General features: G+C 40.4%; 2 protein-coding genes across 3 annotated transcripts in view; both read left to right on the top strand.

The window, feature by feature from the left end:
* Positions 1–12,609, top strand: part of LOC146656824 (G protein-coupled receptor kinase 5-like) — a 28,060-nt gene extending 15,451 nt beyond the window's left edge. The window contains exons 2-16 of the mRNA XM_085424595.1: positions 1,763–1,858; positions 1,986–2,098; positions 7,738–7,815; positions 8,101–8,198; positions 8,343–8,435; positions 10,066–10,129; positions 10,223–10,363; positions 10,440–10,630; positions 10,789–10,826; positions 11,018–11,107; positions 11,190–11,398; positions 11,484–11,621; positions 11,894–12,031; positions 12,143–12,274; positions 12,362–12,609. Coding sequence (XP_085280721.1) covers positions 1,763–1,858; positions 1,986–2,098; positions 7,738–7,815; positions 8,101–8,198; positions 8,343–8,435; positions 10,066–10,129; positions 10,223–10,363; positions 10,440–10,630; positions 10,789–10,826; positions 11,018–11,107; positions 11,190–11,398; positions 11,484–11,621; positions 11,894–12,031; positions 12,143–12,274; positions 12,362–12,445 — 1,703 coding nt within the window. The 3' untranslated portion in view covers positions 12,446–12,609. The remainder of the gene's footprint in view (positions 1–1,762; positions 1,859–1,985; positions 2,099–7,737; positions 7,816–8,100; positions 8,199–8,342; positions 8,436–10,065; positions 10,130–10,222; positions 10,364–10,439; positions 10,631–10,788; positions 10,827–11,017; positions 11,108–11,189; positions 11,399–11,483; positions 11,622–11,893; positions 12,032–12,142; positions 12,275–12,361) is intronic.
* A 3,673-nt stretch (positions 12,610–16,282) lies between these two features.
* LOC146656823 (steroidogenic acute regulatory protein, mitochondrial-like) lies at positions 16,283–23,609 on the top strand. 2 transcript variants are annotated; one of them, XM_085424594.1, is made up of 8 exons: positions 16,283–17,473; positions 20,906–20,998; positions 21,154–21,261; positions 21,388–21,515; positions 21,621–21,779; positions 21,910–22,094; positions 22,204–22,297; positions 22,401–23,609. In XM_085424594.1, the coding sequence occupies exons 2-8, from the start codon at positions 20,935–20,937 to the stop codon at positions 22,518–22,520; spliced, it is 858 nt and encodes a 285-aa protein (XP_085280720.1). In that variant the 5' UTR covers positions 16,283–17,473; positions 20,906–20,934; the 3' UTR covers positions 22,521–23,609. The 2 variants fall into 2 exon arrangements, with proteins under 2 accessions (XP_085280720.1, XP_085280719.1); XM_085424593.1 differs by having other exon boundaries at positions 16,283–20,998.
* The last annotated feature ends 800 nt before the right edge of the window (positions 23,610–24,409 follow it).

Here is a 24,409-nt window from a genome sequence, read left to right as displayed (position 1 = left end):
TAAATTTTTCCACCAACAAAGTGGTTCCCAAAAACCTATGAGCTCAAAACTTCATATCTCAGCATGTTGTGCAGAGTGTCCTTAAAAACCTGAGGAAACCAGACAAGCGGAGGGGGAAAAAGTAGCAGGCCTACGTGGAGAGTATCTGAAAGTCATGTGAAAAATTTGAGTAGACCTCATACAGGACCCGAGAGATGTATGTTGTCCCTCAGTTGATCCATCTTAAGGGAAAGAAGAATGGTACAGTAATTATATGCTGTGTTTCCATATATATTTGCAAATGTTTCAGCAGATGACTGCATCTATTTCCTGTTTTCCCAGCAAAATGGAAAAGAACTGAGGCGTGGATTAAGACTTTTGCGCACTAATATAGAGCAGAACATCCATTCTGGGTGCACGATATTTCAGTATCAGACATTGTAGCACACTTTTATGATCTTGCAGAGAGAGTGACAAAAACATGAATGAATGTATTCATGTATAAGATAATGTATTTGCTGTTAGATTAAATATTACATATAGTAAATATAGAGTAAACATTTCCTTAGTCAGTGATGTATGTATGTATGCATGTTCTGTCTATACCAACATTCATGTGTAACGTAATTCAGCAGTCAGCACTAAGTCTGCTATGGTTCACTTGTTTGACCGTTGGCTTACTTTATCTTAGTCAGTTTATGGCTTTCTGGGGAAGAAAGTTTCCCAGCTATGGTCTAATATCACACCAAAACATGCTAATTTGAGACTAATCTTCCCCTTGTTGAGTGCAATTTAATTTTCTTGGCAAGTAAATTATATAATATTACAAAGGCAACAGTGAGACGCAAAACAGACTGCAGAGCAGGAGGAAAGGATGAGACAGTAATGCAGCAGGATTGATGGGAAAACTGCTAAAAGCTTTCACTCAGAGCCTCAACAATGACGTAGGGCCTCTCGCATTCCTGGGTTATTACTTAAAGATGTCTGCTTGTCATTGCTCTCAATGCCTCTCACATTGGGTGAGCTGCTTGCAGCAAATTTCCACTGCACAGAGCGGTTAAAGGAAATCCCTGTCATTTCATTAGAGCAGTCGTAACATATTAAAAAAGATAACTTTGAGACGAACATGGTGTAAGGGCAAAGCAGGCTGTGGTAGAAGTACGAGGTTAAAAGTTGCGTTTAATCGCATCTGGTGGATACTGTGAGAAAACGCCAAAGGTGATTTAGACATGGCTTTGATGAATAATGGGAAAGCGGTCAAAGTTAAGAGGCAAAATAATCAGCTCCGTCGATGACTGCACAGTAAAATTTCTTCAGAAATCTAAGTAGGCGATGTAGATCTAAGTGGTTTTTGTTCGTGATGGTGTTACGTAGCTGCAGGAAGCTGATGCATGATTATTCAGTGCAGTGGAATCCAGTCTGGGTTCTGATGGGAACTGAGCCGGTCAGAATGGGCTTTCTGTCTGTGTGGACACAAAAACACACACACTCATATTAAACACACACACACACTGTTCCACTTCCAGTGAAGCCACTCACATGAAAAGTGAGCAAGAAAGTCAGTGGAGAGAGGAGAGCGTTACGGAGGAAGTGAGACGTAATCTATGAATTATATATACACACTGAGACTATGATTTCATTCAGGGGAGAGCCCACACACAACCCCCCTCTCTTTTAGCCATTGGGCCTTCATTTTCTCCTCACTGACGAAAATAAATGTGGACAACTTTATTAATTTCTTTCAGTTGAACATTTTTACCTCTTGTTTTACCTGTCACCACAGGTGGAGGAGGGAAAAGGAAAGGAAGGAGCAAAAAATGGAAGGAGATCCTTCGTTTTCCCCATATAAGCCAGTGTACTGAACTGGGAAACAGCATCGGTACGTGTTTGTGCACTTCCTTCATCTAAAGAGAGTGTGTTTGACTGTTTGTTGGAAAGGCTGCGATTTAAAGTCTGTGTTCATTTTATGTTTTTTTTTTGTTTGTTTGTTTGTTTTTCTTTTGCAGACAGGGAATATTTCAGCATCTGTGAGAAACAGCCTATCGGACGACTTCTCTTCCGTCTTTTCTGCGAGACCAGACCGAAACTCCAGCGATGCATCCAGCTGCTGGATGCGATGGTAAACATGCACGCACACACGACTTACATCGACCCCTTTTTTATATTTGCATTAAAAATATCATATTTTTTTTTAAAACTAAGGAATAGAAAAGTCAACCATCAACTCCTTGTGACAGATCACACCAACCTTCAACCAGTGATTGTAACTGAACCTTATCGCAACAGGATTTTAGTCTGACGTGTACTTTTGTTGTTTTTGTCATCTTACCGCTGCACAGAGTGTCTTTGAAACACAATTTAAAGCTTTGACTTACACATCCAGTGTCATTGCATTGATACAGTTGAATTCCAACACTAGGATCCCACCTAGAAATATTTTTTTATACCTTTTTTTAAAATGTTAAGCATTAATACTGATAAACTCCACACAGAAAGGCTCCAGCTAGTTGGCAGGTTTGAACCCACAAGCACCTTGCTCGTGTAGCAGCAGTGCTTCCCCAGATCATAACACTGCTCCCTACAGGGTAGTATGGTAGGCACTAGGCATTATGGGTTCATCTCATCGTGATTTGCCCATCACATTGAATCATTCATCAGACCGTGTGACCTTTTTCCGTTACTCCGATCTTTCTGTCTGTTTAGCCTCACTCATAAGTGGTTTTCTTTAGGCTACACAGTTGTTTAGTTCAGTGGAAATACTTTTACTTTTACAGTCAGAAATAGCTGTGATTTTTGCTTTTGATTTGTTGTCATTTTATTTCACCAAAATTGTCATGATTTTTTTTTTTTTTGACCACATTTCTTTCTATGAGATGATGGTTCACCAAGTTTTAATGAAACTTATTAAAACAGTTTTAATAGTTACAGTTGTTAGTTGTTTTTTTTGCTAGATGCAGACCAATAATTTAGCCCTTCTGAGACAGTGTAACGTCTTTACCATGACCATGGAATACCATGTCTTCCAACAAGGCTGTTTAAGGAATGAGAAGCTACCCACTACAGCAGTTAGGGTTAAACAGCCTGTAGCCAGCTGAAACACATTGGCAACTGTAGTTGTCCAATGGAGGGCTCTTACTTATTTGCCTAGTTAAATCCAAGTTTTGTTTGGTTGTTTTTTTCCCAGGCAGAAGCACGCATCATGACACCTACAGAGGATGTTAATAATGATTTTGGTGTTTGAGTTTTCTAGGAGTGGAGTGCTTACTAGAGGGATTCTCAAACAGCAAGTTTTAAACTTTTCAAAAGTGTGAATTTGCACAGAACTGAATAAACAGCATAATGTGAAATGTTAGTGTGCTACGTTATTTCATGAAATTACATTTGAATAATCCACTCCGGCCCTTAAAAGTCAGTCTTGTGGAAGCTCATATTAGAGTAGAATAAGAAAAGTGTCTCTGCATTTCAGATCATTTTAGATTTGACAAACTAATCAGTCACATCCTTTTCATGGGTAAAGGTAAAACAAAGTTTTCAGAAACATAAACTACAAATGCACGGATTGCAATATTGTGAAGAAAGTGTGAAGAAATCATTGAACTTTACAATATAACCCAATCCACGGTAAGCTGCAGCATCATCTTAAACTGAAACAACTGAAAGTAAAGTGCTCTGCTACTGGACAGATGTACAAATAAACAAAAATCAGATGTTGTACATTAGAGGTGGGAATCACCATACATCCCACGATACGATATTATCACAATACTTAACGCACGATATGATATTATTGCAATTTTTTAAAAAATGTTGCGATATTCAGATTCTGTACATAAAGGTAAACCTTATCAATATTCATTTTATCTAATATCAAAGTCTCACACTCAGTCTTTCTCTCATTTCATTCAGTTTTATTGTTGACAAACTGAACGGTTTGTATTACAGTCTAGTCCAACTTAACTGAATGCAACCATCTGGTACAATTATAGCTATTCTGAACTATGCAATTTATGAAAACTATGCAGCCCCTTCAGCAACTGAAGAATTTGAAAGTAAATTAAAACAAAATATAATTTTACATTAAATAAAAAAGTTTTAAACTTAATTAAAATAAAACTTGTCTTAAATTAAAATAAGTAAACTGTCATGTTTATTGCTGCCAAAAAAAAAGTTAAACACATTTGGACAGTGTCAGGATTCTTGCTCAGAAAAAGGATCAACATGCTCTGAAGTCAGAGCATGTTCCAGTCCACAAAAACTTTTTTTGTAACAAAATATCGATTTCTGCTGTCCCTGTATCGATACATTATTAGCAAACAAAATATCACGATACTACACAGTATCGATTTTTCCCCCCACCCCTATTGTACATCCACCTTTACCTGATATATTTTACCTTACCAAACAAAAGCAGGTGCAACAAAACCAATGTCAGTTGCTCATATAATTCTGTGTGTTTTTAACTTCACCAAATAACAGGAGAATGACCTTTTTCCCTTTTTCACTTGTCTCTATAATCTTCCCAGTAACTTCTTTAATCTTTTGCTCATGCTGAGGCTGCTAGCTTGTGGCTAGCTTTGAGCTCTGGATTGCTGGATAGCCATTTTTATTTTGTTAGCTTCTTTAAAATGTCCAAGCTCAGCTGGGTAAGTTTCTGTTTAGGTTTGTTAGAATTTTGTTGTGGTCCTCCTGCAGTTTACTTTGGCAAACTCTTTATAACCGCTCACAGGAAGTGGAGCTTTCACGCTAACGACATGCGGCTAACAGTGTGTACCTGACTATTTGCCTGCAACCCTGTCCACATGCTGTGTATCACCGGACATGGTCAGGAATGCTGGAAAATGTCAGATTCCACTCTCTTCCTAGAAGATCTCTATTAAACATGAAAGGATTTCAAAGGCATTATATTACATCTACTTTATAGGTGACGTTTTGAGAGAAGTAGTTTGCACTTCGACTTTATATCATCTTGTAATGACGATTTGTGCTTACAAATCGTCATTACAAGTAAATAATCACCTATAATTTTGAATTCATCTTTCAGCCCAAAAAATCAATGGTTATTTCTGGTCGCCACCCTTTATTTAATTCTTTTGCATGGAATTAAAGGCTCATCTAAAATAAAAGACTAAAAATGTTAAGTTGTACAGTTCCCTTTTATTGTAACCTGCGTGTGATCAATTATGTAATGGATAGCATGTTCTCAGATGCGAGTATCTGGAGGAAAAAAAATTGTGTTTATTGCTGGATAAATGCAGTCCTGGAAACACACTCATCAACTTTTTTAGTGTACTCACTCTGATTAGAGGGCAGGCTGCAAAAACGCCGGTGTTGCTGGGTCACACAGCAAGAGGACACAATTAAATGGAGTAGTGATTATTCAACCATCCAGATCCCCAATCTATCCAGCTTTTTGCCTCCTACCACCCCATGTCCACGTCTAGACAAAATACCTCCCACATGACACATTTAAGTCTTTATCTATCTATGCCCAGAATATCTTAGCGGACATGTGACGGGCAGAAAGGACGCATTGTTTCCCTCGCCAGCCCCTTCCAGTCCCGGCGCACCCCCGTCTCTCCACTTTTCTGCCCACTTTTAACCGCCCAGCCCTAAAAGTGACCATCACCCCCTCCATGCCACCCCCACTCTGTGTAGGGGGAAAGCACTTACACTCAAGCCAAACACGTGTTGGAGCTAATTCTACAGTCCATGTGACAAACTCAGCTTTATGAACCCCATTTGACAATTACTCAGGTCTGAGGGTGTTTACAACCAGGCAGGTGGTTGTATTACAAGTGATTAAACAACATTGCAGTCCATTGCTGGTATGAGGTTTACTAGACAGTGTTATTGTGTAATCTAGTGTGCAGTAATTAGTGTAATCTACAATTTACAGTAATTGTTGTTCTTTTATGTATGGTTTTTTTTAAACGTGTAAGCCGTGTGAAAGTATGAGCACAGCGGTTCAAAAGGAGGAGGGAGTGTTTGTGCATGTGTTTTTTCGGTGTGTGCAACTTAAGTGGTTCCAATGGTTCCTCTTACATCATGAGAAGGTGTTTGTATGTGTTGGATCTACTCTGCTTCCAAAAGGCTAAGGAGGCGTCTTCTTTCCCCTTTGGCTGCTCCTCCAGCAAGCGGTGGGAGTCAGACAGCTCATTTACTGTGTGTGTGTTTCTCTGAAACCTCTGATAACAAAGCCTCAGTTAATCAACACTTGGCAGCAGTCACAGCGCTCTCTCTCGTTCTCTGTGACTTTTAGTCATAATCTTACATGTTTACGTACAGTGTTGGCTTCTTCGTGTTTCATTCTGTAGTGTCTGTGATGCTGTGGTTTTTTAAAGCCAGTTTTTTCCTTAAGCTTCGAGCTCATGTGTGCTTCCGCGGTGCATATCATATATACGTTGATGTGTGTTGTAGTGGAAAGCTGGTGACGCTGGTGTGACACACTGTGACACTGCAGGACCTCAAGGAATCCCACCGTGTTTACTGTGTGGTTGCCAGGCAACACAGGGCCATGTTGGAAAAAGCCCACTAATAGAAACAGCCATGCCAGCATGCCGCATGGATGCCATGTTGCCCTCCCCCTCCCGCTTTTGAGAGGTTAAAAGTGCCGGCTTCCAAATGCGTCAGCGAGCTTTTCATGTCACTGCCCCTGCGAGAAGTCCAGTGTGTCCGCCGCGTAACGACCCAACCTGTTAGTGTCATCAGCTGCATGTGTGCAAACACGGAGCCAAGAGCAGCATATGTTTATGTGAGAGTGACAGGGAAACACAGATATACAGAGAGTGAGAGGTGTGTGTTTCTGTAACCGCACAGCAGCTGTTTCGTCTTTCAAAGGAAAAAAGCAGGAAAAATTCGAGAGACATTTGGTTTTTTGGGGGGGCTTTTTTTTTTTTCCACTATTGGAGTTATGCATCCAGTTTGAATGCCTTCTAGTCCGAGTTCTAAATCATCGTCAGTGTAATTTAAAAGGATTTTAGTAACATGTCATTTATCACAGCTGACTTTCTCTGGTTGAACGATTATAAAACACTTTAGTTGTGTTTAGTTTTTCTATTATCATCATTTCCTCCTGCACTTGTTTGAGGGGAAATTTATTTCCTTGTTTTAAACAAATCTCCTGCGCAGATTATAGATCTCGTCGATGTAAATTGGGGATTTGGGATGCTTGAGATAAAAATCGGTTTGACTTGGCTTGACTGGAAGGGAGAAGTTATTATTTTCATTCCAATAAATTCTGTTATTCAACAACTGCAAAAGAATAGTGGGTGTCTTCCAAGTCCACTGGGACTTTGTGGTTAATAAAACATGTAGTCATGGTTTGCTGCTACAGAAAGTCAACAATCAAGCTGTTACAAATGTCAGTGAAGTAATTAATAAAAGGTCAGATTGAAAGACAGTTTCACAACACCCCATCCAATAAATCATTGCATTACTAAATACTGTCTGTTGTTGTAGATTTGAGATCTATAGAAGTCTAAAGAAATGTTTCACAATTTCACAACAAACTAAACATCATCTTTTACATCTGAACTTTGAAATTAGCCAATAATTGATCAAGTGATGTAAATGCCACTGTTTATAGTCTAGAAAATATTCATTACATAAGTTGCCTTGTTTGAAATTGGCACTGATAAATAACTACTTGACTGCAGACGATCAAGTGCACGTTAATACTTTTGTCACATCTATAAAAGTATGTAACCCAAATCTATAACAGGAGTTTTGTTAACAACACTGAGTTGTTCTCTTGTTTAGGAAGACTACGAGGTAACACCTGATGAAAAAAGAAAAAGCAGAGGGTGCCAGATCATCAAGGCCTTTCTATCAGAAAATGTAAGTTTCCTCATTTGATGCATTTTAAAAATTTTCGAGCCTTCTTTTTTTTCACACTTTGCTTCAAAAGAAAACTTTGTAAGCAGACAAGCAGACGGCAGAATTAAAGTTCGCCAAGATGCCCGCATGGGTTTAGTAATCAAGTGTACGCATTAAAAAGTCAATGTATTGTTACTTCATCGTCAATTAGATCAGGCGTTTATGTTATCTCTTTAATTTGTAGTGTGTGTAATAAAGAGTGACGCATTCCTGTATGTGTGCTACTGTTTACATGTGTTGATGTAGTCACCTCAGCGTGTAGACATAGCGGAGGTTTTTGCAGACCAGTGCAGAGAGAACCTCGAGCTGAGTCCATGTAAGGAGATCTTCAGCAACTGCCGCAAGTGAGTTCCTCATTCATTCACACTCACCTGTTTGCAGGACTCTCTCTAATTTGTCTCTGCCTTGTCTCTGCATTTTCATCCCACAACGTGCGTTTTGGTAACTGATTTTTTTTTTTTTTTTTTTTTTTTTTTGCGCTGCACCAGGGCTGTCCATGACTACCTGAGTGGAGCTCCGTTTGCAGACTACCAGAACAGCATGTACTTTGACCGCTTTCTACAGTGGAAGATGCTGGAGAGGTTGGCTGGGTTTTGTTTGCTTATATCCATTTCTTATCTGTGAAAAAAAACCACATTGAAATTCTGAATGCAGACATTTATAAAATGTAATTTAGTAGTTGTAGTCAGGGATGTGAATGTGGGGAATAATCAGTAATCAAGATAATATGGATTACATATCATTTATTTGTAAAATGACTAGTAAAGATCACTGCCCTATAAATACAGCAAGGTTAAAATTAAAGTCGAGATAAAAGTTGATGTGTATAACGGTAAATAAGCTCACATTCATTCAGTGCTTCTTTTGTCTGATTATTTTTGGCGTGGAGTTTGACAGTTTTAAAACAAAAATTAGCCGCTGTCTGTTCTCCAGATCACGTTGTGGTAAAGATTCAGTGAGTCAAAGAAACAACCTAAAAAGAGACAAACATAGACTCCAGCGACAGGTAAATAAGGAAAAACCCAACATAAGTAAAGTCCGCATTATGCAAAGTCTGTATTGACTATAACTGTGATATTTGCAAACGAAATATCACTATTATGTTAGTAATGGACATTTGATAGTCTGGGAAATAACTGTGTCATCACCCCTCATGGACTTTGCATTTTTGCAGCAACCATTCGGAAAAAGTTGGGATCCTGTGTAAAATCTAAATAAAACTAAATTATTAGCAAATCCCATCCATAATTTATTGACAATAGAACACAGAAATTATATCAAATAATGAAAAACTCTAACTGAATGTAACTGAAAAATTATTGGCTCCTTTTGATGTTGATGTAGCACAGGGCCGTGTTCACCACTGTGTAGCACCCCCTCTTCTTTTAACAACAGCCTGTAACGTTCAGGAGTTGAGGAGAGCAGCTGCTGGACTTTTTAGAGAGGAATATTGTCTGATGAGGGAACAGCATCGTCAAAAAAAACGAACCTCTGCCTATATATACTTACTGAGAAACTGATGCTCTTTTTATACCCAATCATATTACTGGCCTGTTGCCACATCACCTAATTAGTTGCAAAATGACGTGTTGCTGCAGTAAAATTGAAAACGAGCTCCATTTTTTTCTCCATTTTAACCATCAAATAGGTTTTCTGTGTTCTGTTGTGAATAAAATATGGCTTTATCCAAATTCCAAGTGGTGGCATTCTGTTTTTATTTACATTTTGCACACAATCCCAACCTTTTGGGTTTTGGGGTTGTTATTTTTTTTCTTTAAAGTCATTTCACAATGAATAAAATGAGACATGAATTGAATACAATGATATTGCAATAATATTGTATCTAGAACTTTCTGTGATAATCATGAAATGAAAGTCAGATGTCATGACAGCCCCAGCAACCATAATTTAAAAAGTTAAGAAGGTAAATTTTCCAGATAAGAAATGACTTGGATAGAATTACACCTCATTCTAAACAGTATAATATTTTATGCAGATAGCATGTAAATAAACAGCAGTTGGGAGTAAACAGCAGGCTTTCAGAGCAGCCTTGATTGTATCCGTGTCTGGAAAGTGAAATTATGTACAAGAGGTTCCATCATCTATACAGGAAACAGACTCAGGATGGTATTGAGTTCTGCACATAATGCCTGTCTTAATCAATACTATGAACATCTGTTAATGGGTTTTGCTGTGCCTGTGTTTTTCCAGGCAACCAATCACTAAGGACACGTTCAGACAGTACCGAGTGCTGGGAAAGGGGGGATTTGGAGAGGTGAGAGACCCGGAGATAAATTTTGATGTTGACATTAAAAGTATTGCCATTTCACAGTGAAATGTGAGATAACACGGTGTCTTTAATCCACAGGTATGTGCCTGCCAGGTTCGAGCAACGGGGAAGATGTACGCCTGCAAGAAGCTTGAGAAGAAGAGGATAAAGAAGAGGAAAGGAGAGTCCATGGCTCTCAACGAGAAGCAGATTTTAGAGAAAGTCAACAGTAGATTTGTCGTAAGTAGAAAATTAAGAGGAATAAAGTGCAGCGTTGATGCCTTGCGGCTTCTGTATGACTGTTGTCCTCAACCAGGTGAGCTTAGCGTACGCGTATGAGACCAAAGACGCCCTGTGTCTGGTGCTGACCATCATGAACGGCGGCGACCTGAAGTTTCACATCTACAACATGGGCACGCCTGGCTTCGACAAAGACAGGGTCCAGTTTTACGCTGCTCAAATCTGCTGCGGTCTCGAGCATTTGCACAGGGAATCGATCGTCTACAGGTAAATCTCACACAGTCTTAAATGCATTTTAAGGTGTAATTCAGTCAGAAGAGAAAAGCCTTTGAATGTTAATGTTTTTTAAAACATTTTGTTTAATAATGTGTGTTGTGAACTGATACTTTATGCTTTAACACACTTGCATGCTGTGTCATCTTTAGGGATTTGAAACCTGAGAATATCCTATTAGATGACAACGGTGAGTCTTGAAGTTTCAGCAGTTCTTATTCGTAAATATTGCGATGCAGCATTTTGCATGTTAAATTGCACATTTATCTTATGATAAATTACAGCCAGCTAGTTGTGCACAAAGATCCTGTCAGGTACATGTGGATAACATCAGCAGTTCTACCTTACCTCACCTCACCTCACTAACACTCTGTGTTGCAGGACACATTCGCATTTCTGACTTGGGGCTGGCTATCAAAGTGCCTGATGGAGAACTCATTAGAGGCAGAGTGGGGACAGTAGGCTACATGGGTAAGAAGCACTGTAGTCAACATTTTTAAAGGAGAAGGGTAAAATGTGCAAGTTTCATTAAGTTTCTCCCTTGGGTCTACAGCTCCGGAGGTGATAAATAACGAAAAGTACGCCATGAGTCCTGATTGGTGGGGACTGGGCTGCCTCATTTACGAGATGACCGCCGGGCGATCGCCCTTCCGCGCCCGCAAAGAGCGAGTGAAACGGGAGGAAGTGGAGAGGAGGGTGCAGGACGAAGAGGAGGAGTACAACGACAAGTTTACAGAGGACACCAAGGCCATCTGTAGAATGGTGAGGCTTGATGGAGAGATGTTTGTATAGCGAGAGATGAATGATGAACAATTGAGTGATTCATCTCTGCTTCTACTTCACCCAGCTGCTCACCAAAGACCCTAAGCAGAGGCTGGGGTGCAAGGCGGATGGAGCAGCAGGCGTCAAGGCCCACTCGTTCTTCAAAAACATCAACTTCAAGAGGATGGAGGCTGGAATGGTGGAGCCTCCCTTTGTGCCTGATGTGAGTTGTTGATATTTTTCTGCACTGGAGGTTTAAATCAAACTCACTGCTAAAACCAAGTATCCTTACTGACACTCCCTGCGTCAGTAAGGACATTTTTTTTAAGTTTGTTATATCAGTGGAAATATTCAAAAATAGCCAGCATAAAAAATAAAATAAAAAATCAGAAACGGCAACCAAAATTCCATGATGATAAATTATCTATTAAGATAAACTTGTTTTCTGTTTTTCCCTTCAACCCAATCTTTTTCATGGTCATTGCCCTCTCTCAGCCTCGGGCAGTGTACTGTAAGGATGTTTTGGACATAGAGCAGTTCTCCACAGTCAAGGGAGTCAATTTGGACCAAACAGACAATGACTTCTACTCCAAATTCTCTACAGGCAGCGTTTCCATCCCGTGGCAGAATGAGGTAAGCGCGTTCATGTCATACGGCATTTTAAACGCTCAGTGCGCTTCTCGCAACTTGCTGGGAAAGCTCACACATTTTCCTCTTTCTGCTTCTTATTCTCATCTTATCCAGATGATAGAAACCGAGTGTTTCAGAGATTTGAATGTGTTTGGGCCACATGGAATGAGATCTCCAGATTTGGACTGGAACCAGCCGCCAGAGCCACCTCGACGCAGCCTGCTGGACAGGATCTTCAGGAGGCATGTAAGTGAACGGACAGGCGCATTTGGAAAGCAGGCAAAGCCAATTTCGATTAACCCACGCAAATCTATCTCTCTTTTTCTGCCGCAGCACCCAGAGGTGTCCATTTCCAACAGCCGTGTGCAGTCTTCCAGCGTAAACTCTGTGGACTCCATGTCCAACTCTGCCCCCTAGTGGCATCGTGTCTGTGTGGGCGCCCCACATACACAAACACAGAACACATACACACACACACATATACCTTGCAAAGGGAAGGAGCTACCGAGGGCTTCCCTCCTGCTGACTGGTCCACTGCTGGGGCCTGAGCAACAGCCGGTCTAAAAAGCCTTGATGGCCAGTCCATTGGGTGGGAGGGAGGGGTGGGATGGGGAGGGGAGGGGAGGGGGGATGACCATGCCCTAATGTCCTGGGCATTTGAAGTAGGATGGTCAGTGTTGCAGAGACTTTTGGAAATGTTTAGACAAACCTTACCTACCCTCAGGATTGTTGGACTGTAGAACAGAGCCACTGATAGTGATGAAATTAAACAAAAAAAAAAGGATAGAAAACAAGCTAATATTCAGGGGATCCACTGTATAATAAAGACCACCACAGGGAATCGAAGATGGGGTCTTGGTGAATTTTTATTTTTATTTTTTTTTTGGTTTATTTGTTTATTTGTTTTTCGAGACAAAAAAGAGAAGAAAAGATTATCTTTTTTTCCAGTCACTTTCAGTCGTGTACTTTCTTTCTGGCCTGTATCTCGTACCGATATCTCTCCATCTATCGACAGCACCCGCCCCCGCCTCCCCAGGTGTCGCCATCTGCACAACTTTAACATGTTTTTTCACCTGCCATACCTCAGATCACTCCTAAACATTCAGAACACATCACCTCAACAACCTCAACACATAAATGTACATTGCCTTGCCGTACACTCAGGCCAAAGATTACGGTTTAGTTTTGTGATACTGTTGTCATTGTTGAATTTTGGGGTTTTATTGAAGGTTTTTTGTTTAGGCTTTTTTTAGCCGTTGTTTGGAACAACAGGAGGATCACAATGCGTGATCCCTTTTCGACACTTTTCTTTCTCTAAATATGAGCCTGCAGACATATCATACCGCTTAAAGCACACATACATGCATACAGTACATACACAATCAGATCGACGCGCACCCTCAGAATTGTGAGACTCGTGTTGTGTTTTCATTGCATGGACAAGTGTAAGTATGGACAGCTGTATCCCTTTCGCTTTTGCATACCTCATTCCACTGATGTTACCATCATATACACGCAGACGTCCCCCCCTCCCTCATTTTACAGTGTCACTTTATATTTGAGATTATGTGGAGTTTGACAAACTAATTAACATGCTGTACAGAAACAGAACTCTACTTCTTTTCTTTTTCTTTTTTTTTTCTTTTTGTTGTTTTTGTTTTGTTCGGTTTTGCTCAGATTTTCTGCACAGTCCCCACAGAGTGGAGAGGAACACATGCACTCAGCCTGACCAAGTTGCACAATTTCAAATAATGTCATGCTGTTTTGTTACCAAATGAAAATGTTTTACCTCTGATCATTAAGGCACATTATTGTCGTGATATTGTCACATGACGTTTGTTTTTCTACATCCAAAACTAAAGTGTTCTTGTTCTCCCTATGCCTTTTTGTTTGTCCATGTAAAAAGATACTGCTGCATAGACATTTGCTGTTCAGGTTATGTTATGTTTTAGCCCTCTTACACCTACCCTCAACTCGCTCTTCAAAAATGCCTCACAAATCTAAAGGGTCTTCCTCTTGATACCCTGTGTCTTCGATTACAGTTGGACACACAGCTATGTGAAAGGTTTGCCTTTTGATTTTTTTTCCCTTAATGAGTCCAGTTCAGTCATGCTAGAGCCAGGAGGAGGAGAGGGAGACACCAGAGGATCTCCGCGCATAGAAGTGGCCTTCTCGCAGCAGCACCGCCAGTTAAAAGGGAGGAAGAGTTCAGGCTCTTGTTAATTTAAGAATGTAGTATTTTCCCTGTTTGAGGTAGTGAAAGCTGGTCCATGCAATACTTTTTAATCGTCCTTACCAATCTCACACAAGCCTTTTTTTTTCCCTCTGCGTACTTGATATGAAAAAAAAATCTGAATCAGACTGAAGTGCCTCCTTGTTAGCATGAGCTCTCAGACAATGCCCACACAAATATCAGCACTTTGTTTATTCTCTGACTGTCATGCTCTGTTTGCTTCGCTGGGGGAACGTGTCAACACCAATACACACAAACTCACATGGTTTGTTGGAAGTGAAGGGAAGGAGGAGCAAAAGGATGGAGAGGAGTGAATCAATGAGGGAATTTTCCTTCTTAAATGTGATATACAGCAAAGTGCTGAGTGCATGTGAAAGCCAAACCCACTGTGTCCTTCAAGTCCCAATAAACTCTGTATTATAGTTTGAGTACTCTACAGTTTGTCTATTTATTTCCCTGCCTGCTCTGTGCTGGTTGCAAAGACTTTTTCTTTTTGTGATATATACTGCATTCGTACAACTTTACTATGCTGTAAGAATGTTGTCATTTAGGGCACCAGTGTCAAATATAAGGCCAGGGGTCAGAATCAGCCAGGCGAAGACTCCAAACCTGGTCAACTGGACACTTCTGGAAAGTAGTGCATAGATTTTTAACTTTTATAGCTTTAGTGCGTTATTGATTAAGACTGCCCAGTGCAGTAATTAACTAACAGGTAAACAATCAAATACTGGGAAAGTTCTTGTTTTTTCTTCCACTATTTGTGAGTCTACAGTAAATTAACAAAAACTGTTTATATTAAATATAATAAAGACTGTAATTTTATGCTTTCATCGTGTAGTTTCAATGGTCTGGCTCCCCTTAAGATAAAAGCAGCTGTATGAGCTTGACAACCCTGATTGAGGTTTGTTTTTAATGTTTCCTTTACAAACAGATGATCAGCAATATTGCATTCCCATAGTGTAATATTTTACAGGCAAATAAATGCAGAGAATCATTGTGCAGTAACTAAGTTCTCATAGGCCATGTAGATGTTTAAATGTGAGTACAAAATGAAGGGGCAAAATGTGTAAAAAATATATTTTGTAAACCATTATGAGGCCTCATCCATAGCCAGAGTTTGTGTTTTTAAGTGCGTACATTGTGTTAATATCACTCTATCATAGCTTCATTTCCTTGTGGATGCCTCCATTTTCCACTGTGGAGGCATTTTGGCTCAATCTTTAAAGCATTGCTTCAGTTCATTGAGGTTTGCAGGCAACTGTTTATGCACAGCTCTCTTGAGATCTCAGTAGGTAGAGTGGTCGCGGGTTTGAATCCACTGAACGGCTACCCTGAGGTACCCCTGAGCAAGGTGCCGTCCCTACACACTACGGTGTTCTTCCCTCTGAAAAAAACAAGACAAAAGCATACTTGTTTAATCTTTCTCTAATTGTACTGTAGCCTAATAGAGGCGACCGTGGCTCAGGGGGTTGGGAATAGCATCTGTAACCGGTTCGATCCCAGGGCTCTCTGTCCTGGTCGTTGTGTCCCTGGGCAAGACACTTTACCCTACTTGCCTACTGGTCTTGGCCAGAGGGGCCGATGGCGCGATATGGCAGCCTCGCTTCTGTCAGTCTGCCCCAGGGCAGCTGTGGCTACAACTGTAGCTTGCCTCCACCAGTGTATGAATGTGAGAGTGAATGAATAGTGGCATTGTAAAGCGCTTTGGGTGCCTTGAAAAGCGCTATATAAATCCAATCCATTATTAATAAACCTTCATTTTTAACATGCTTACTCAGGACTGCAGAGTCTTAGATGTAGCCTTGTAACATACTTTGTGATACCCAGCTAATCAAGTTTATTGATTTGCAGCACCTGGCTGTTACTTTCCCTCTTAATTCCTATAGAAGCACTGAGTAAGTAAGGTTTATTTATAAGTAGGGTTGCCAACCGTCCCTTAAAAAACGGAATCGTCCTGTATTTAGAAACAAAAGTACACGTCCCGTGTTGAGCTAATAAGGGACGCACTTTGTCCCGTAATACAGTGAGAATCAAAAGTAGTCTATAAATGTTTATGGAATTAACGCTTTGTTTGAAAACATAATTCCCAGCCCCTCTCCTGCTTTGTGACCAATGAGCTGACAGCACACTTATGACAATTCGAGTATGACAATTCAGATTACCGCTCATCTCATTGGTCGAGGAAAGGTCGCTTGCGGAGAAAATACCGGAAGACAACAGGTGACCACAACAAGAAGCATGGCCAACAGGGAAACAAACGCCGACACTGCGGTGCAAGTCTCGGATGACAGTACACCTAAAGCTGGGCAGACACTGTGCGATTTTTTCAGTCACGTTATTCAGCTCCTGCTCAAACTGCACGATTGACTCGCAGGGGTTAGAAGTTGGTAGGTCACGATGCAGGGTCTCACACTATACGGCCCGATGCTCTGATGCGACCTGAGTGCTCACACTGTGCCTCCATAAAATGAAGGTTATAACAGAAAATCTGTCGCTCTCTCTCTGTGTCTTTCACTCACACAGACACACCACCACCATCAACTTTGCTAAATTGCTAATGAAAAACATTGATCAGGCAGCTGTGATTGAGCAGCAATGTAAATCCAACTATTTTCAGGTTGTTGTGGTCGTGATAATTTTGTGATGCCACATCGAAAAGGCTCGGATGAGCTTTCCAAAGTTCTACAAGTTGTGCCTCCATCGCTTGTGTCCAGATCACACGCTGCACAGCTGTGCTGCTCCATCTTTTTCACGGCGTTTAGTGTTTGCGCTGATCAGTGTGAGCGGCTGTGGTGACACCCCCACGAGCGATTGATGATCGGGAGCTGGTCGTGAGGTGTTAATCGCTTCTCGTTACCCCACGTATACTACACGATGCACGATGAGGGCCAAAATCGGTCCGATCACCAAATCGGTCGCACGACTCAAAAATCGTCTCAGTGTAAGCCCAGCATTAGAGCAGCAATGTTTGTTCCCTTCAGAGAAAGGAAGAAAAAAAAGGCTGCAAAAGTATAAGGAGGAATGGGAAAAGGAAAACACCTGGCTGGGAAAATGCATGATAACACATTTAAAGCGCACTGCACTGTGTGCCGGCGCACTTTTTCCATAGGCATGCTTCTAGTGGTGGGCACATGAAGAACACGAGGGGCGTGAAAGCTCGGGGAACCCTTAACCAATTTTTTGTCCACCAGGCCACGGCAGAAGCAGATATGGTATGTAAACACTGGTTTGTTTTTTTAAACCCTCTGGTTAAGGTTAATATGGGCATGTGCAGTGAATATCAGCGCTATGTGGCCAGAAGTGTGATAATATAATTTATTTTGTGTAATAAACAACTGCAAGGATAGATGATTACAACAAATAGATCACTAATACATAAAAGTAATACATAGATTAATAATGATGATGAGTTATGATGCGTAATCATGGGAACAAGTGGGTTTACAAACAGGAGCAGCTGATTAGCATTAGAAAAGCTGAAATAATACCTCAACTGAAGCCAATTGTACTAAATGCACTATATGTGCACTGTTACAAGAATATTTTTCGTTCTATTGCTTTCTATTAATTTATATAATTTTAAGTTAAGCAGGACAGAGTTCTTTTAAAGAAAGATTTACTTATATTCTCAAAAGTTAAGCATGACAGGCTTCTGTTTAAGAAAGAGACCTGTTTTACTGTGTTAATGTTGTCATTTTGAGCTAAAAATAAATGGCTAAATGATCATTTGTTTCCCATATGGTCATATCACAAAGAATATGCATCTGCTTAAATCAAATTCAAGTCAAATGGTTAAAAAATAATTTCACACACAAAAAAAAGAGCTACAAAATTCACCACACTGGGAAGGGTGAACTGGGTTGCCCGGCCCTGGCCACGAGGTGTCCCTTATTTATTTTTCAGGGAGTTGGCAACCCTATTTATACGACACTTTTGAAGAACAAAATTCAAGTTAAAATAGCATAAAGAGATTAAACTAAATAAAAGCAAGTAATAATGATAAACAATGTTCTATGAAAACTTTATTTTTTCCAAGACTATTAGGGGAATAACTGTACATCCAGTACATGTCACATATTTACGTTATTCACCACTTTGGTCCTGATTTTATTCAGTATTGTGAATTCACAAGAACAGAAATTTAATGCTGGAGGTTGAGTAATGAGCACAACATCTTTTCGCATAGCCTTTTATGTATCTCATATACCTTTATTTATGCAGAAGTATTCAATCCATATGATATGAAAGTTAAAGAAAAGGAAGAAAAAAATTGTCCTAGTGTCAAGTCAAACAAATGTTGAGGATATTAAGCCGAAATGTTAAAACTGCATTACATCTCATCAGTTAGTAATGACTCCCTGTTCCAGGATCAAAAGCTAGAGCACTGGGGCGATCGTGGCAGTTGGCAGTTCATCTTGTAATCGGAAGGTTGCCGGTTCGAGCCCTGGCTCAGACAGTCTTGGTCGTTGTGTCCTTGGGCAAGACACTTCACCTGTTGCCTACTGGTGGTGGTCAGAGGGCCCGGTGGCACCAGTGTCCAGCAGCCTCGCCTCTGTCAGTGCATCCCAGGGCAGCTGTGGCTACAATGTAGCTTGCCATCACCAGTGTGTGAATGACTGAATGTAGTGTAAAGCGCTATACAAATACAGGCCATTTACCATTTCACTTACAGAAATGTACCTTCTTTTAAGACATAGAGTCTGACCCCTTAACCTTTACCAGCCTAGAATCTGCACTGTGTCCACTGTGGCCCAGAAATGGTTAAGACACTAGGAGTGTGTGTTCCCATGGTAAATAAAAAAAAGTCACCCTGCAGAAGGCCAAATGGACTGATAGATGATTCCTGTCATCAAGCCAGAGGGACACAAGGTTGTAGGTTAGGGCTTTTTTGGTAATTTATTTATTTGATAGTGGTGATTTTTTAGGGGTTTTTTTCTGCATGCGTTCCTGTTCACTAATCAGATGACCTGCAACTCACTTGACTGTTCCCGTGACTCTGAGCACATGCTTGACGTGCAGGGCCCACTGAGGCAATATTTCTGTTAGATAGCCAGGGTTTTTCTTGGAAGAAGCAAGCAAGGTTCACGAAACACGTGAGCAGTTTGATAAAATATGTTTTTCACAGATGGTGGTGCAGCATCTGATGATTAACCAAGCCTTCAGGAAGAACTTTCAAGAAAAGTGTGATGTAATGGGCAGGCGGCAAAAGATTCATAGTGAAGTTTGGTTGCTTGCATTAAAATTTTATTGCTCTCTTATTATTGTTTAATCCTAAAGTATGTTATACAAAGTCAGTTTTCCTAGTATAAGGAACGCTTCTGTACATCTGTTTTGTATGAGCTGTTGTCAGAATATCGGCCGTGATAAATACTGTAAATGTAAAAAAGATGTTTAAGGATGTTCAGTTCTCAGCAGCAAATTGTTATTCATACTTCCTGTCAGTTTGCACTTGAACAAAACAAAACATTTTGACACTCTCCCTGTTTCTTCACAGTCAAAACACTCAGAATATGCATTTTTGTCAGAATCACCCACAGTTACGTACTTCCTTCGACCTCAGGGTTACTTTTTGCTCTGGATAACTACAGCTCAGTGCATAGATGTGGTTTTAATGCTTGCTTTTTACACATATTGTTGCAAAATCAACCATTTTTGTTCTTAAAAGTTTTTTTTTTTTTTTTTTTATCTTTTGCCCTAACGTAAATAAAAATTCCCAAAGGGAAATCATTTAATATGTAATGTAGAGTGTGAAGAAACACAGGGCCGTGGCCTGTGCATCTTCCTTTTATTTGCTCACTGATAAGGAACAATGCTGCCCCACATGGTGACATAGCTAAATGTGGTCTAAACATTTTCTGTAGAAAAAAATATACAACAATAAATCCTAAAAACCTTAAAAAGATTCTCAGAAATAGCCACTGAGATAGTTTATGAAAATCCACCCTATTTATCCATAGCTGAAACCTTTGCAGTTAAGGTCTCTGAGACTTAAAAACACGAGCAAAACCCTTTACAGCAGATGTCTTACGAACATTGTCCATTTAAAGCCATCTTCAAACACATTTTGCTGTTGTTTTTGTTAAAGGGAGCCCAAAGTCTCCAAGCACAACATTAAAGTTAATGTCTGATCATTTCACTCATTTATATTTCCAAGTACCATTCAGGGTTCAGTCATACTGGGAGAAGAAACAAGCCTAACTGAATGGAAAATTTTTGCCCTCAAATTCCAGAGAGTGTTTAGCATGTAATGGGCCATGAAGGGATGCATGAGTCACTCAGGGTCTCTCGCACTGACCTCTCTTTTGGGTGTTTTCATTGCTGACGAAAGGCTGTTTTTTCCCAGTGTCACCCACTGATATACTAATGTCTGTGTCTGCTTAAGTGAGCGAGGAGGAGGCCTGGATGCTGGACACAATCCCACAGAGTGTTTGTGAGAGTGTGGGGCATTCTTGTTGCGTGCGCGATGCAACCTTGGTGGCATGGCCATTTGTACAGTGAAATGTGTGTGTGTTTATCTGCACAGTGATAGCAAGGCGGCCTTGTGGGCAGTGCTCCTATATATATGGACCCAGGAGCTGGGCCATTTAAAACATTCACAGCTCAGAGAGAGTTTGAATCTCTGCAATCTTCTTGCCTTCACACAGTTTTTTCTCATCGCTCTTCGAAACTGAAAATGCTGCCTGCTACTTTTAAACTGTGTGCTGGCATCTCCTATCGGCACATGAGGAATATGACAGGTGAGTGAACGAATCCACAAATTCATCCACAAATTCCAAGTTGCAGTCTACATGCCAGCCTGATGAGTAAAGAAAAAATGAAGACAGATGTTGTTCGATAATCCTTCTGGAAGTTCTGGTACAGTGACGGAGTATTTTCTGTCTGCGCTTTCCAGGTTTGAGGAAGAATGCCATGGTAGCCATTCATCATGAGCTGTACAGGCTGGCAGGTCCAGGCCCCAGTAACTGGATCAGCCAAGTCCACCGTCGAAACTCTCTTCTCAGTGAGTTGTTGTGATTGTTTCAGTCACTGTAATGCGAAAAAAAAAGGTCATGCATGATCAGATTTTTTTAATCATAGAATAAGACATAAACAGGTATAATTCAGATAATTGAAATTTGGTTTTAAGGTTCTCAGATTAAAGAAGAGGGTTACAATGAGGAGGAGATGTCTTATTTGAAACAAGGTGAAGATGCACTGCAAAAGGCCATCAGAATCCTCAGCGAGCAGGACGGCTGGACCACTGAAACTGTTGCTGTGCGTGCATACATTATTGGCATCAAAGTCAAGTGTTTTTGTATTAGCTCCGCTATGAAACTTCACATTTTAACACTTCTCGTCCCCATTCCCTCTCTTCTGCAGGCGAATGGAGACAAGGTCCTGAGCAAAGTGCTACCTCATGTCGGGAAGGTGTTCAAGCTAGAAGTGATGCTGGAGCAACATCCTGATGATCTTTACAAAGAGCTAGTTGGAAATATGGAGCAAATGGGGGAGTGGAACCCAAATGTGAAAGAAGTCAAAGTAAGAAAGTTGAAAAATTAATGGTTATTGCTTCTTTTATTCTGTTATTTTAAAAGCGTACACTTACAACATGTTACACAAATATATCCAGAAATGTTAATTAATGATGCTTTACTTTGGAATTCTCCAGATTCTCCAAAAGATCGGCCAGGACACGATGATCACCCATGAGGTATCCGCAGAGACCCCCGGCAATGTGGTGGGACCCAGGGACTTTGTCAGTGTCCGATGTGCCAAGCGGCGAGGCTCCACCTGCTTCCTGGCAGGAATGTCCACTCAGCACCCAAAGATGCCTGAGCAGAGGGGTGTTGTCAGGTAAGCAATGGGGAGCCATCACTCCGGGGCATTACTTTATGGATGCACAGACTGTTTGCGTGCAGATTATTTTAAAGTGACACTGTCTGTTAATCATTACATTTCTCAGAGCGGAAAACGGGCCAACCTGCATAGTTATGAAGCCCTGCGCTGAAGACCCAAATAAGACCAAATTCACCTGGTTACTAAGTATAGATCTAAAGGTATGAATGATCAAGTTTGCATCTTCCCTTTCACTGGTATTAGATTTGTGTAAAAGCGTCATTTGATTCAAACTGACACTGGTTTTGTCTCTGTTATTGGCAGGGCTGGATCCCAAAGACAATCATAAACAAAGTGCTCGCTCAGACGCAGGTGGACTTTGCCAGCCACCTCAGGAAAAGGATGGCTAACAATGTTTCCGTGGAGATGTCTCCTACCTGGTGACACTGGATGTCTATTGAGCTTTGGCACCAGAGACGTGGCAGAAAAGTAGCCTCTGCTCATTTACAAAAGAAAAAACCCAAAACAAAACTCATATTTATCTGCTTAAACTGCTGCAGTCGGTAAATGTGTGTTTTTCTTTCCCTAAAAAATAGAAAATCTGCCATGATTGTCTCTAACACCAGTCTTACAGACTGTGTGCTTTCATTGTTTTTAACCAGGTTAGGAATCGCCTTTGGCTTTTAGTGTCTCAGGTCCCTTTTTGGGTGTTTTAAAACAACTAGGCTAAAATCCTTCAGAGAGATTCAGTCTCAAACAAGTGCCCTGTAAATATAATGCTACTGATTAAAGGCAGGCGACAGTCATATAATAAAATTGTGGGGTTTTTAGAGCACATAATAACACCTTTAAGAGTTCTGATCACAAAGTGAACACTAAACTGCAAAGTGAAGAGAAACTGAATGCCATTTAAAATGTATATCCAGCACCACACCACTATAAACTGCAATGTTGGGTTTGTGGATTACTGATCTTAAGAGTCTGGGTTGGACCTTTCACCTGTGGCTCTGGTGTTGTTCACTCCTTGTTGTTTTCTTTTCTAAATTTGATCAGGCCAAGCTTGGAGAATTTATCTGTTAAATTTGAAAAGTCACAGAGATTGGAATTCTCTTTTGGGAAAACACGATTTAGTCATTTCCCCTTGAACAGAATGTTTTAAGTCTGATTCAGGTACTCATCAGCAAGCATGTAAAAAATGAATATTAAAACAATTTAAAACTGTAAAAGGAAATAGAAAAATAATAATCATGTCACAATTTCACTGGCCTCAATGACTCACCGTCCTGGTAAGACCTTCTGCAAAAGTCAGTGTATGCTTTCTGACATATTCATACATCATCATCATCATCCCACTTTGGCAGAAAACAGTCATTTATTGCCCCTACCTCTTCTGCGAAATTGCACTGTTATTTCATTGTTTTATCTATTGATATTTTGCAGATGTATTTGGCTATGAGCTATTGTAACATAAAGCGGTGTTGAATAAATGACAGTAGAATCATTAGGGTGTGTGTTTTTGTGCTTTTTATTATGCTGTTGATGAATGATTTCTCTGCTCTTTCCTGTTGGGAAAAAACAGATAACATTAAACACTTTAAGTGCCATTTGCTTGACTTTTTTATTTGATCACAGAGATTTTTAAAAAATGACAGAAATTCAAATCCCAGTAACGGAAAAAACACACACAAGTAAAACACCAAGCTCAACATGAAACCAAAACTCCTCTTTTAAATAGCACAGCAATAATGATAAGAATTATTCCTCTTTGACGGGGAGGCGATGGATGGATTTAGAGGCTCTTTTTAAACCCGTGATGAATGTAGCTCATGAAAAATGTCTTCCTATCCCTTGATGAGTTTTCAGGCTGAGCGTTTGCCAGAACGAGCAGGTGTTTGGCCACTCCGAAATGTAAGGAGTCCAGCAGCTAGCAGTCCTATGCGAGCCAGCAGCACATTCCCCAAGATCAAGTAACAGTGGATTTCAGCCCAAACAGGAAATCTCTCCTCCATTACTGCCAGTTGTGTAACATTTTGCCTATTCTGTGTAGTTTTAGTTGATCCAAAATGTTTTGTAACTGCTCATTTTCTTGGCAGGGCAGATAGCAGGGACCTGGATTAGTTTAATTGCAGAGTATAGGTCTGACTTCCCATTTCTAATAAAAAATATATTAACCTGTGCTACTCGGGATGATGCGGTTATGTCATGCCACTAAAGCCTTAGTTTAGAGTGTGAGGTCAAATGGGAGCCATTTTCAAATTCCCCCATAGGGCTTTTTGAGAAATCCGGGGGTCCAGTTTGGTTGCATATAACTGCATGCACTTAAATTTTTAAAG

Source organism: Rhamphochromis longiceps, linkage group LG12 (assembly GCF_057381845.1).
Source record: "Rhamphochromis longiceps isolate RC_006_pf linkage group LG12, R_longiceps_female_GT1.1, whole genome shotgun sequence".
NCBI lineage: Eukaryota > Metazoa > Chordata > Actinopteri > Cichliformes > Cichlidae > Rhamphochromis > Rhamphochromis longiceps.
The sequence above is the reverse complement of the archived record's forward strand: the minus strand, read 5'-3'. Positions and strand labels throughout refer to the sequence as shown.

Coding starts and splice junctions, on each gene's coding strand:
- LOC146656823 (XM_085424593.1), top strand. CDS start 20,824: ATGGACCCAGGAGCTGGGCCATTTAAAACATTCACAGCTCAGAGAGAG. Junction 20,999..21,153: donor GCACATGAGGAATATGACAG/GTGAGTGAACGA, acceptor TGCGCTTTCCAG/GTTTGAGGAAGAATGCCATG. Junction 21,516..21,620: donor GGACCACTGAAACTGTTGCT/GTGCGTGCATAC, acceptor TCTCTTCTGCAG/GCGAATGGAGACAAGGTCCT.